This window comes from Thyridium curvatum (assembly GCF_004353045.1).
Source record: "Thyridium curvatum strain D216 chromosome Unknown NODE_1_length_1224711_cov_81.814160, whole genome shotgun sequence".
NCBI classification, from domain to species: domain Eukaryota; kingdom Fungi; phylum Ascomycota; class Sordariomycetes; order Thyridiales; family Thyridiaceae; genus Thyridium; species Thyridium curvatum.
In genome coordinates, this window is record NW_022156756.1 from 543,822 (window position 1) to 556,924 (window position 13,103).

General features: G+C 54.0%; 5 protein-coding genes across 5 annotated transcripts; 2 read left to right on the forward strand and 3 right to left on the reverse strand.

The window, feature by feature from the left end:
- Positions 1-272: 272 nt before the first annotated feature.
- Positions 273-1,317, forward strand: E0L32_000156 (uncharacterized protein; the record flags this gene model as incomplete). Its single annotated transcript, XM_031135644.1, has 4 exons — positions 273-276; positions 617-721; positions 813-1,180; positions 1,240-1,317. 4 exons carry the CDS (start codon positions 273-275, stop codon positions 1,315-1,317), a joined length of 555 nt encoding a protein of 184 aa, XP_030997533.1.
- A 660-nt stretch (positions 1,318-1,977) lies between these two features.
- E0L32_000157 (uncharacterized protein) lies at positions 1,978-3,638 on the reverse strand (the record flags this gene model as incomplete). Its single annotated transcript, XM_031135655.1, has 4 exons — positions 1,978-2,061; positions 2,168-2,576; positions 2,636-3,243; positions 3,360-3,638. The coding sequence occupies 4 exons, from the start codon at positions 3,636-3,638 to the stop codon at positions 1,978-1,980; spliced, it is 1,380 nt and encodes a 459-aa protein (XP_030997534.1).
- Positions 3,639-4,187: 549 nt separating this feature from the next.
- E0L32_000158 (uncharacterized protein) lies at positions 4,188-6,113 on the reverse strand (the record flags this gene model as incomplete). The annotated part of the gene is made up of 1 exon (XM_031135666.1): positions 4,188-6,113. One exon carries the CDS (start codon positions 6,111-6,113, stop codon positions 4,188-4,190), a length of 1,926 nt encoding a protein of 641 aa, XP_030997535.1.
- A 737-nt stretch (positions 6,114-6,850) lies between these two features.
- On the forward strand, positions 6,851-9,243 carry E0L32_000159 (uncharacterized protein; the record flags this gene model as incomplete). The annotated part of the gene is made up of 6 exons (XM_031135677.1): positions 6,851-7,204; positions 7,275-7,375; positions 7,434-7,789; positions 7,848-8,028; positions 8,643-9,056; positions 9,120-9,243. The coding sequence occupies 6 exons, from the start codon at positions 6,851-6,853 to the stop codon at positions 9,241-9,243; spliced, it is 1,530 nt and encodes a 509-aa protein (XP_030997536.1).
- Positions 9,244-10,342: 1,099 nt separating this feature from the next.
- On the reverse strand, positions 10,343-11,483 carry E0L32_000160 (uncharacterized protein; the record flags this gene model as incomplete). Its single annotated transcript, XM_031135689.1, has 4 exons — positions 10,343-10,624; positions 10,699-10,975; positions 11,033-11,219; positions 11,315-11,483. 4 exons carry the CDS (start codon positions 11,481-11,483, stop codon positions 10,343-10,345), a joined length of 915 nt encoding a protein of 304 aa, XP_030997537.1.
- Positions 11,484-13,103: the final 1,620 nt, after the last annotated feature.

Here is a 13,103-nt window from a genome sequence, read left to right on the forward strand (position 1 = left end):
CGTGGATCACTCGTTTGTGTCGAGTTGAGCTTCGACAAAAACTGGCCCCACTTCTGATTTTCTTCCAATCATTCTTCAGGACCATTTCAATACCCTAATTGCCCTAATTGACCGCCCACTAACCACGAATTGGTGGGTTTGCCCAGTCCATCGGTTAACCCTCGAAAAAAATCCACTCGACCAATTCTGAGGTTTCTTTTCGACCCCGTTCAACCACCGACCAGCAACCCGTCGACTCTAGATTTATTCCGGCATCTCGAGTCACCGTCAAGATGGGTACGTGAGGAGCTTTCCTAAAAGCCTTTGTGTGCGAGTGGGAGTTCGTTGCTCTTGTCTTCTTGTCGACCGGGCGTGAAAACCTGGACGAGAAGGAACGAGTGCACGATCTTCCTGCGAACCACGGCGCGATGAGATTATTCGAGCGGGAGTGAAGAATCTTCCAGGCGATAGGGACAGACGTCATGCGAATGGAGAGTGCCTGGTGATAGGGCACTCTTGTCGCGACGACTCTGACCCTGCCTGCGATCATTCGCTGCCCTCGATGATTTCCTTCTGCTGCCATTTTTGAGCATACCACAAAACAAAAAGGCTGACTGGAGATTTTGTCATGTTACAGGTATCGATCTGAAGAAGCACCACGTCAAGGGCACGCACCGCAAGGCGCCCAAGAGCAACAACGTCTACCTGAAGCTCTTGGTGAAGCTCTACCGCTTCCTGGCTCGTAAGTTTCCTCTCCAAGAACCCCGCAAGCCGCCTCTCTACATGGGGCGATGGTCCAATTGAGACGGTACTGACGTGGCCATTCCCTCCAGGCCGTACCGACTCTGCCTTCAACAAGGTTGTCCTGCGCCGCCTCTTTATGTCCCGCATCAACCGCCCCCCCGTCTCCCTGTCTCGCATTGCCGGCAACCTCAAGAACGGCAACGAGAAGAAGACCGTTGTCATTGTCGGCCCCGTCACCGACGACAACCGCCTGCTCGAGGTCCCCAAGATGCAGGTCGCCGCCATGCGCTTCACCGCCACCGCCCGCGCCCGCATCACCGCTGCCGGCGGCCAGGCCATCACCCTGGACCAGCTCGCCCTCGAGAAGCCCACCGGTGCCAACACCCTGCTCCTCCGCGGCCCCAAGAACGCCCGTGAGGCCTTCAAGCACTTCGGCATGGGCCCGCACAAGCACAAGGTACGTTTCCACTCTTACCGTTCGACGCGAAAGCGCAGTGAGACTAACAACCTCTGCAGAAGCCCTACGTCGAGTCGAAGGGTCGCAAGTTCGAGAAGGCTCGTGGTCGCAGACGGTCTCGTGGCTTCAAGGTCTAAGCGGGAGGACGGATCGGTGTCGTGGTGGGCGACGGCAGCCCATTCTTTTATGCGGAATGTCCTATGGAATCGACTTATGGGTTGTCTGCCTCGGTTTCTTCGTGTGGGGATTGTGCATGGTTCGGCGTGAAACGGTCATACCAAATTAAAAGCTATGAAATTCAAAGGCAACTCTGGACGAAATTCAAAATCCAAGGTCTTTCGTGTACTGTGGGGTTTGATTTGCATTCTGTTCCTACGTCGCCAATGGCCAAAGGAAGTGATTTGTCGAAACCTCGGGGAGTACTCCCTGGTGGACGTAGTTCATGTCGTTCTGCTGGCCAGTCGCTGTTCTACTTCGTGATGATCCATTCCAAGACCAATATTTGGAGCGTTTTCCGCATTTCCTAATGCTTCCCGCGCCAAAGGCCCCAGTTGTCTTCATGGACACGCCTCAAGAACTTAAAGACCTGTTTGATGGTCTTCATCCCATATCACACAACGCTTATGGGCATGTGATAAGTGTCTAATTGTATTGATGCTCCATCGAGTTGTTGAAGCGTGGGTATCAAACCAGCCACCACCCACGTCCACAGCTCTTGAATCCTACATGTACATATCTTACAAGGTGGCCCATTACTTCGACATCTATTCAAACTCCTAGCCCCGACGGAACTTTGCTTATATAGGCGGCTCTAGATCCTCGACACCGAGGACGACATCTCCTTTTCTCCTGAGCGCGACGAAGAAGGCCTCTTTGGATTCCTGTAGGGGGAGACGGTAAGTTGGACGCGTTCACTCTGTGAACAAGACCCAGATCCAGGGAGTCGCGGGGTTGGTGTTGAAAAACGCAGGGAAAAAGAAGACTCACACTCCGAGACGAGTCGGGCTTCTCGCGGTGCACCTTGGCAAAGAGCTTGCGCAGGCGCCGCTCGAGCGTCTTGTCCTCGGCGCCCTGGTAGAACTTGCAGACGAAGTGGCCGCCGGCGCGGAGGGTGTCGTTGGCGAAGGACAGGGCGGCTGTGCAGAGGTCCTGTCGGGTGGGGGGTGCGCAGTAGACGTCATGAGCTTCATTCTCGGACGACAGGGGGGGTCTGAAGGCCTCTTTGACATGTGGGATGGATAGGGTGGAGAGAGAGAGGGAGGGTGGCTCACCATGCTGCCGGCGTGGTCGCGGAAGGGCATGCCGCTCGTGTTCATCATCCTGGCGTACGGGTTGGTCAACGTGTTCACTGAGAAGCCGGTCGTCTGGGGCCAGGGTGCTGACATGTCGCTCAGGACTACCTGTTTGTCGTTTGAACCATGGGCAGGATGTCAGCTCGCAATAGCACAGACCCACCGCAGTTGAGAAAGCAGAAAGAAGAAGAAGAGGGGCGGATTACTGACATCTACCAGCCTCCCGGCCTTGTCCTGGCCCTTGCTGCTGCCCTCGGCCTCCGCGGTGCCTTCCACCTCGGCCTCGGCCTCCCTCTCCTCTTGCGCAGCATGCCTCTCGAGGTCGATGTAGCTGGGACGTTCCTCAACTACTGCCCCGGAATCATTATCGGGACCCTCTTCGCTGCTGGCCTCAAATACCGCCGCCTCCTCGGCGCGGTGCCGCTTCCGGCGCACCTCGTCGTCGGCCAGGAACTGCTTGACGAGGTGCTGCACGTGCGGCGAGAGGAAGTCGCCCTGGATGGTGGACACGCCGCGCGGGGGCTGCGCCGGGATCAGGTCGATGCCCAGGATGCGGCCCGTCGGCTTGGTGCGCTCGGCGGCGACCTGGGACCAGGAGCCTGGGGCGTAACCCTGTCCCAGCGAGTGAGCGATCAGATATGGGACGAAAAGAAGGAAAGAGATATCAGGTGAGAGGATGCAATGGGCTGGGTACAGGGGAAGAAGAGAGAAGGGACGTACGAGATCAACGACGGACTGGCCGCGCTTGAAGATTCTGTACTTTGCGTCGATCTGCAGAAGGCCGTATTTGAATTAGTTCTTGCACGTCAAAGTGTTGACCTCTCAAGGCACGAGTATGCTCTCGAGATGAGAGAGGAGTGTGCCATCTGCCCGGAGATGCCACTGACCTCGAGCAGCTTGAACGCCGCCCTGCTTTTCAAGCCCTGCACCTTGGCCTCGCGCGCGAAGAAGTCCTTGCCCTGCCTCTGCTTCCACCGCGACGACGCCGACGACCCCGTCGAGGCGGCGCGCCTCTGCCAGCATCGGTGGCATATGTCCCGCGGCGCACCCTGTGCTATCGAGGCGCGCGATAGATGCGATGCCAGGGCGTCAATGGACAAGCTGTTGAGCTTTCCCATGGCTAAAGCCGTCGGTCGCGCCCATGAGCGCACGACACGGCGTATCATGATGGCGGGAGTCGAGGATGAATGGGAAAAGGAAATCTTCTGCCGGTGGCTTGCAATGCCTGTTCCGACGGAGGTCTCCTCATGGAAGGAAGAGATTTTGAGATGAGAGACTTCAAAGTAAAGGTATCTGAGCAATCAATCAATTGTGTATAAGGGCATATCGGGTCATTAAACTCATGAAACTGATTTCATGTGAGATGAAATGAGGGTGCAAACTTCAAAAGCTCGAACCACGTCAAGTAAATGTTAGTGCGGAGCTGTGAAGCCACTTCATAGCGGGCACCTCTTACACGGAATCATAACCACATCGACATCGCGTTTAATAGAATGAATCATCTTGCAAAGCCACCTCTCTGTGGGCATATAATTCAGAATTATTCATACAGCAAGACAGCAGTAAACCAGTCTTGTAAAAAGGTCATCGCAAAAACTCCAAACCATGCAAAGAACAGTCAAAACGCCACAACCAAACCGCCCCTAACCCAACCCAAGTCCATGTCCCCAATCCGTGCATCTAACCATTTGCACTTGCCAGATAAAAAAGAACAATCAAGCTAGGAAGCTCGCATTGACACCTCTCCTCTCCTTCTTCAGCGGCGAGAACGTGCCGCCCGCAGCAAACGCACCCCGGCCCATCATGGGCGCCTTGCCCAGTGCCCTCGCGCCGCCGCCAAGCACCTTGCGCTTCGTGGGAGCAGGAGCAGGCGCAGCTTCACCGTCCTCCTCGTCAAAAAGCGTCTTGTTCGCGGCCCCGAGCAGCTTGCGCTTCTTCTTCTTGGGCTCGGGTTCTGACAGGGTGCTGGCCGATGTGTTGCTGACACCGCTGTGGCGCGTGGTCTCGGGAGCAGTGGTAGTGAGCTTCAACTTGAGGCCCTTGCCAGCAGACTTGGCGCCGACAGGCGGCCTGTTCTCCTGCTCGGCACCAGCAGCCTCGTTCTTGTCTTCCAGGACCTTCTCTAGCGTGGGCTCGCTAAGCGCCGTCTTGCGGCTGTTGGAGACTGGCATATTCCTCTTGGAGAGCGACGCCTCACCAAGAACCTTGGCCTTGGGTGGGCGTCCACGTGCCTTGGGTGCAGGCTTGGCGACCGCCACTGGAGCAGTGGTTGTCTCTGTGACCTCGGCCTGTGCGATCGATGTGCTCGAGTCGACCTCCTCAGCGATCGTCTCGGTGACAGCGTGGGTCTCCTCAGCTGCCTGTCGCTTACCCGTGCTGAGGTCGAGAGAAGCCTCGGTGAAGTTGATGGTCTTGTTGAGGAAGGGCGTGATGGAAAAGGTAGACTTCTCCCCTACCAGAGTCGGCTCGAAGGCCCGCTTCTTAAGAGGACGCTTCGTCCGCCCGTCCGTGTTGTTAGGCGTGTGCATGACGAGCTTGTCATCACTAATCTCGTTGGCGCCGCGCTTCCGCCTGACCTGTGGCTTTGCGGTCGGGACCTTAACAGGACTGTCAAAGACGGGAACAGACGTTGCAGCTTTGCCCTTCTTTGCGTCAGCACGGGCGGCCTTGAGATCCTCTCGGGTCTCGCGGAGCTTCAGCTTCATCGTCTCAAACTTCTGCTGCAGGGTATCCCGTTCTTGTTGAGCCTCAGCAGCACGAGCCTCGAGTGACTTTTGCAGCTCAAGCTTCGCCTTCTTCTCTTTGGCCAGGCCAGCTTCGGCCGTTTGGAGTTGTTGGCGGAGTTCTTCGATTTGCGCGTCATTGCCCTTGCTGACAGGACCAGTGGACTTGGGCGCAGCCCGCTCGGATTCCAGCTCTTCCTCGAGTTCCTGTATTCTCCGCTTGAGCTCATCGTCGTTCGCGCCCTTCTTGCCCTTGACGTTCTTCTTTGCTTTCTCCGTCTCACGTTTCTCGGCAGCCAGCTGCTTCTCCAGCTCTTGGATTTGTTTCCTCAGTTCATCTTCAACCTCATTGTCGTCATTTGCTTGTTTTTGTGTGGCTTTCTCTGCGGCACGCTTCTCGTTGGCAAGCTCGACCTCAAGAGCATCGAGTTGGCGCTCCAGTGCCAGCTTTTGGCTCAGGACGTCCTTCTGGTGGGCCAATTGGGAGCGGAGATGCTCAACCTCGGGCTTCAGAAGGCCGAGTTCTCGCGTCAGGGCGAGTTTTTCGGATAGGAGCTTCGTGGAGTCTGTTGACGCGCCCATGAGCGACTGCATTTCAGCCTGCAAAGCCTTGTTAGTCGCAGTGATACCCTGATCACGAGCCAGGAATTGTGGATGTACCTTGAGATTTGACTGCTCGCGGACGTAGGTGCGGATTTGCTTCTCTTGTTCACGGCACTTCTCGAGTGTGTTGTCGAGCTGGCTTCGAATGCCATCGTATTGCGCAAACAACTGCGAGATTTTGTCCTCTTTGTTGTTCAGTTGGTCCTTCAGAGAAGCGACCTCATCTCGAAGAACAACGCTGCGAAGCCTGTGTCTCCGCGAGTCTTCCTCGCTGACAACCAGCTTGCCCTGGTTCAATGTGTTGTGGTACCGCATGTCGAGATCGTGGATCTTTTCTGTCCTCTGTGGAAGGCATCTGTTGTTAGTCATGTACTTGTCTTGGGGGCAGACTGGGCAGGATCAAGCCTACCTTGACAGCATCCATGTTTATCCTACCCTCAGCAAAGGGATATCTTGCTCTGGTTGATGTTGACAAGCAATAATCGCGCAAGGTGAGTAGCTCAATACTTGAATAATCAGGTAGGCTAAGATGGGAGAAAGCAGAAAGCCAGGATATATCAAAGAGATGCCTATGACATGGGTTGGCCAGGTGCGGGACAGATTGAATGGACGATGGCACCCTCAGTGGCAGGCACACTTTGTAGGAGAGCGTGCTTCAATGTTGTTTGGGGTGTGGCTTGAATGCCGCGCTTGTTTTCCGTTGCCGGGTAAACAGACTGCCTAAAGCGGATCGCTGAGCATGGCGCCACAGCACCAAGAGCCTCCCCCACTCTCGAGCCACAGGGCGCCACAATGCGCATCCTTGGTTCCGTGCCCCACTAAAGCTCGGACCGCGTAACGACGCAGCCAAACCGAAGATGTGCCAATTAAGCTGAGGACACCTCATTTTGGCGTACGTGGAGCTTCGACTTGGCTCTCAGTAGTAAGGAAGCTCTCTCTCTCTTCTTTGACCCCATTGAGCCAAGGTGAAGACGCAGAAACTGTGACTGCCCTCACTCCCAGTTTACGCTCTTTTTCACGGCCGTCTTCCAGCTGTCCAATCACCCGACAAGATGCGCGTCCTCTCCTTGTTTCTCTCTGTCCTTTCAGTGGGCGGCGCCCTGGCGGCCAAGAAGTCCGTCAAGGCCGACAGGTTCTCCCACTTCCACGACAAGTCGCTAGCGACCTCATCGCCTGTCAAGCTCGACGATGCCTCGTACCAGAAGCTGACCTCGACTCCTCGCGACTATGCCTCGGCCATTCTCCTGACCGCAATGGATGCTCGCTTTGCGTGCCAGCTGTGCCGAGAGTTCCAGCCCGAATGGGACCTTCTCTCCAAGAGCTGGCTCAAGGGCGACAAGAAGGGCGAGTCGCGCCTCAACTTCGCGACCCTCGACTTTACTGATGGACGGGATACTTTCCTCAAGGTACGACAAAGCGTCGAGACGATCTCAAGCTGAGACAGATCTTACCAACACCGTTGACTCTCTTCAATAGCTCGGCCTCCAAACCGCACCTGTCCTCTTCTTCTTTCCTCCGACTGTTGGCCCCAATGCTCCCTCCTCCCCCGAGCCACTGCGATATGACTTCTCTAGCGGGTATGTTTTCTAGATTGGGCGAATACATATGAACTCAACCATTTCTAACACTCTTCAGACCCCAAACTGCCGAGCAAGTTCATGCTTGGATCTCTCGACACATCCCTGATGGTCCGCATCCTCCGGTTAAGCGCCCTATTAACTGGATGCGGTGGATTGCTGGCACGACTATGACCCTCGGATCCGTCACTGTCGCCTTTGTCGCCTGGCCCTACGTTCTTCCCATCATCCAGAACCGCAATGTCTGGGCCGCCATCAGCCTGGTCTCCATCCTCCTCTTCACGAGTGGCCACATGTTCAACCACATCCGCAAGGTTCCCTACGTCGCTGGCGACGGCAAGGGCGGTATCAGCTACTTTGCAAGTGGCTTCCAGAACCAATACGGCCTGGAGACTCAGATTGTTGCTGCCATGTGTATGTTGCTCCAGTCCCTACTGGTATTGCCGGAGCCCTGAATACTAATTCCTCTCAGATGGTGTCTTGTCTTTCGCTGCTATTGCTCTTGCGCTTAGGGCGCCAAGGATAGCCGATGCCAAGACCCAGCAGGTCGCCATTCTGGCCTGGGGCGGCATACTGTTTGTTATGTACAGCTTCCTCCTGAGCGTCTTCCGCATCAAGAACGGTGGCTACCCCTTCTCCCTGCCGCCCTTTATGTAAGGGTGGCTCGCGTCGTAGGGTCGGAAGCTACGGTCTGCGGTACCTGCTTACAACAGGAGAAGACCATCCATGAGCGAATGCAGAATAGGCTAAGAGACCGAGGGTCGTCACTAGCCATTATCAAGAGCGAGCTTTGATCGCGACTTGATATTGTATAGATAACTTGCGCTATACCCTCGACGACAAGAGGCAGCAAAAGGCGTTATAGACATGACTGACAAATGGTTGTCCACGACTGGTTTTTCATCAAAAATAAGACTGTTGCTTGTGTTTTGATAGATCGTCTTGCAAAACGTGCTCTTTGGAACTTTGTGTGTCTGAGACCCGCGTATCTGAGGTAGCACAGTCATAAGAGCAAGCCAGGCTGACTTCGAATGATCGAATTCGCCCGCGGTATGCCTTGCCGACGCGTTATCAGCAACCTCCAATAAGGAGTGCATTCGCGTAGCTAGTGAGAGAGGGATACGAATGGCAAATGACGCATAAATTCGAGAAAGACACCTCCTTCTCCACTAGACTCTATCACCTCTTTCCTACCTACATCTTGCATGCTAGACTGAAAAGAACCGTTGTCCCAGATGGCGGATCTTGCGACGCTTGCCAATATTAGGGGAGTCGTGGGCCTGGCCGATGTCGTTATCCGGTGCACGACGAAGCTCTACGAGCTAGTCAGGCGCATATCAACTGCCTCACAGTCTGCAGCGAGGCTACAAGCTCTACTGCAAGAGTTTGTCGGCGTCATTGGGCTCGTCCGTGAAGACTTGGAACAGGCCCGCAACCCAACCTGGAAACCTCACGAGAACTGCGATCAAATCCGGCGTCAAGTCTACGTATCACTGAGAGCCCACGAGCAGATCAAAAACTTGCTCAGAGGCAAGAGCACCAGCCAACTTCGCCAAGGTTGGCTGCAAATATTCAAAAGCAATGTGGCATTCGCTCTCAACGAAGCTCAGATTAAGCATGGTATCAAGGCCATCAATCATCACCAGCTGACTCTGACAAGCTCGATCCAAGTTCGTACGAGGTCAATTCATTTCTAGCCTCATCATTCACCCAGTCGCTATAATCTAACAACTCTATCTCCCAGCCACGATGTCAATCTCCTACATCGACAAATGTTGGTCCTCTCTCAAGGCATACAAAACACCAACCAAGCCATCGCGGTGTCGACCCAGGCCTCGCAGCAAGAGCTTGTGTCGTCGCAAAAGTGAATCGAGCTAGCGATCCAAGGGTCGATAGAACATCTTCGGTCAGCCATCCACGCAGCCTCATCTCAGACCACGGATATAGGGAAATTGATCATGGAACAATACGGTGTCCAACAGAAACCATCACATGTTGCACAACCCTCAGATGTGGCCAGTGCAGTGGAGATAGACTGCCAGTTCATATCCAACGCGCTGATGCAATGGTTCCCTGGGGTTCGCATTTTACGCGAAACTTCCAATAAAGTCAACTTCAGATATGAACCCTTCCAAATTCCCCTTTGGTCTTCAGACCTGAGCAACTTCCAGTTCCGGCTGAGCCGCACCTAAGAAGTAGCCTATGTTCTTTGGTTTCTCTGCGCCGAACTTGGATATAATACTCCAGTTATCGCTGCAACGCCAAAATGCCCATGAGATCCCTGGCGGGGAGGGTATTGTTTAAGAAGTTAATAATATAAGCCAAGAATATAGATATATTTGTCAGAGAGTAGCGTAGAAATAGGGTGATAGAATGGTAGTCGTTATGAATTAGCAGCCTAATAGTTGTGAGATCGTAGTGATCAAACAGTTGAATTGTGAGATTTAGACTTTTAAAAACAAGGCTTAGATGACCGGTAGAGACAAAGGAGACCATCAGCAAGAGTATATACTTGTGGTGGTGAGAGTTGATGGAAATCGATGGCTGTTTTACTCGGCTATGCTTTAGCCCTGGTCAGAATGACATAGTGAAGCAAGGCTCAGACTTTCTACCTGCAGGCCACAGCTTGCAATCGACGACGATGACACAGGTATTCACTCCGGGAACAAACTTGCTGCTGATCATTTGGGCCAGCGAGTAAATTCAGGGGGATACGATCAAGTCCATGGCCTCGGACCGCCGAGCTTTACGTACACAAGACACACTAGGTTATTGCCGCTGCACCGACCCATTGGAGACGGGAACTTGGTGCGATGAGGTTCACATTTTGTATTGTTCTCACACAACTATCTAAAAGCCCCCAGCACCGAACTAGGCTCTAAATCTTTCAATCTGCTACTCATGGTCTTGCTTACAGCGGCAAGCCATAATAATATCCCTTCACGGAATACATCCAGCCATCTGTATTCACCTGGCAAACTCCTCCGGAGCGATATGCTTTGTTCCGCGCTGGCGCCTCGTGTCTTGTCGATCGTGGGCACGGGCAGCTCTTGCAACTTGATCGGTTCGGATGCCGGCCGCTATGAATAGCAGGGTTGTGATTAATTCCGGAAGAAAGCTCAGCAAGATGCGGACTGTCAGAGAGCCAGTGACAGGGTTGAGGTAAGCTTTGCGGGTGCAGAGCGCGACCAGGCTGTAGAGAACACGGATGCCGATGAACGGAAGAGCAAGGATGACGGCCATCAGAAGCTTGGATAGAAGAAAGAGTGTCAGCGATATGTTCACCAAGTTGGAATCAGTGGATACCAGAGGGGAATACGAACAGTTGTACCATGCCCAAAGACAATGGCGTTGCGGCTGCTAGATCTGCGACCCTTGAACAGAGTTGCTGCGGTCCAGACGCAAAGGATGGCCCAGGAAGCGGTCAGTATGCCAATGCCGATCTCAACCAGTTGCAGATCGCTCGGCTTTGGATTGGCATTCTGCAGGGCAGAAGCCCCTACACCGAGTAAAGCCACCCCGGTAGCAACGATAACATGGAAAAGTGCGACAATGGTCCATTCCAGGACCTTGTTCAGGGGAGATAGGCGATAAATTCTCCTAGAGAAGTGTGAGGTCGTGATCTCCACAATAGAACGGATACAAGGACATACTTACGACTCGTGTAGGATGCCAGATGCAGCAAGGAGCAAAGGAGACAGGCCGACATTGGATATGATGTTACCCGAACCATTATCTGTTTGCATCGACATGGCTCCGCCAACAAGCCGCAGGGTGCAGAAGGCGAAAAGATAGCACCAGCCTAAAAGCCCGGCAAGGCCATGACGAACGAGTATGTAGAGGACTGGGATAGAAAGGATCGCGTAGATGGCCAGTTCGGCCGTGGCAAGCGAGTTGGTCATGCTCGAACACGGTAAGGGGGTGGTGCGTCGCTTTTACCAAAGGCTTTGTCGTTCCAGCTGCTTGTGTCGGGGGCGTAGTCGACCGGCTGATGATCTCGCTCGGGGAACTCGTCGTTTTCTTGGCGACGCTTTTTCGCCTTGGATTTGTCCTTGGACTTGAGGACGATGGCGGTGAGGGATGCGACGAGCAGGAAGAGGACTCGCATGTCGCGAAGGTATGACTACGTGGTTTGTTCGGGGCAGTGTAGGAGCCTGTGGTGTCTCTGTCTGGGTTTTAAATGCCCCTTTTAAACAAAAGGTTCAGAACGGTGAGATGAATGTGTTGGCAGAACTTGAACTCAGGCTTAGGGAATATTCGAAACAGAGGGAAATGAGAGGATGGAAGAGAACAAGTCAGTTGGGCGCATCCGATGAAGATGCTAGAAAGCGGGAAAAGGCAGAATGAGGCCTCTCGTCGTCATCGGCGCGTAGAGACGAGACAAAGGACAGACACGAAAGCAAACTGGTGGCTACCAGGCTTGCTGATCGCCAACTAGAATGCCTGGGCTGTGAGCACAGCCGCCCATGATACTGCCCATACGTACCATTCAGGGTTTCTGCATGATCCATCCATGCAGAGAGAGGGCTGGGTGAAAAGGCGATCGATCTATTGGCATCGATGGCGGGCGCTACTAAACGAGAGCGAGCATCCTGGCTCGTTCCCCCCACCCCCCACAGGAAATAAATGGGCAAGACATGCACATTTCATTCAGGCTCCAGCTTTCTGATGAAACATCGGGCACACATCATTTCAAGATCCATCGTCTGTGCCGAATCCCGCCGGGAGGATGTGACGTTAGTCGTCTTACTTGGTATGCTATGATTGCTCCGCAGTAAAGGCTGATCTCGGCTGCTTGTCTTCTCGCCGCCTCCCTCCCTCTTCTCCAGTAGCAGTCTGTCAGGGGAGACGTGCAAGCTCCCGAGACAAGCTTTTCTGCTGCTTGGCAAAGCTTGATCCCGCCACTATCTCAGCCATCTCAGATCTCCATCCCGCCTGCTTTGTCTCCCATCATGACCGACAAGCCTCGAAAGCAGCAAGCCACACAACCACGACCGCCGCGGTTGTATCACAAGAAGTCGAGAACCGGATGTTCTCGATGTCGTTCTCGTCGTGTCAAGGTAGCCATTTTCATGCGATTTGTCTCAGGACGTTGTTGCTGCACTTATCATCGAATGTATTCAAACTATTCCCAGCTGCTAACCGATATTCCGTATCACAGTGTGACGAAACCCATCCAGTCTGTGTACGTTGTCCGCGAATTTATTTCTCCAGTGGTGCCGTGGCACACCTGACTTGATGTACTGTTTGGTAGAACAACTGCCATAGGCATAATGTCCCTTGCCACTACGATCGAGATACATCCCTCACCCCTTCGCAACCGAGCTCGGGAGCAAGTCAACCTCTCGATGGTAGCAGCACACAAGCATCGCCGTCCCCAACGAGCTCCGCAGATGGTAGCGACTCCGTCGAGTGCTCCGCACCTGACCAGTTAGCGTTCCCTGTTCGATGTAGCATCCATCTCTTCTCCTGCGAATTCCGTGTCTTTCATCACTTCATAGTCGCCACTACCCTCACCCTGCCTGGAAGTCATATCGAGAGCATCAGGAACTGTTGGTCTGTGGAGGTGCCTAGACTTGCTCTGAGCTATGAGCCGCTGATGTATATCCTACTCGCCATTGCCTCTCTCCACCTTGTTACCTCTGGATCTCCCGACCCGCGCTTGGTCGAACGCCGAGCCGAGTATCTAGATGCGGCCTTGAGGGCTCATCGAGGAGCACTGAGTAGC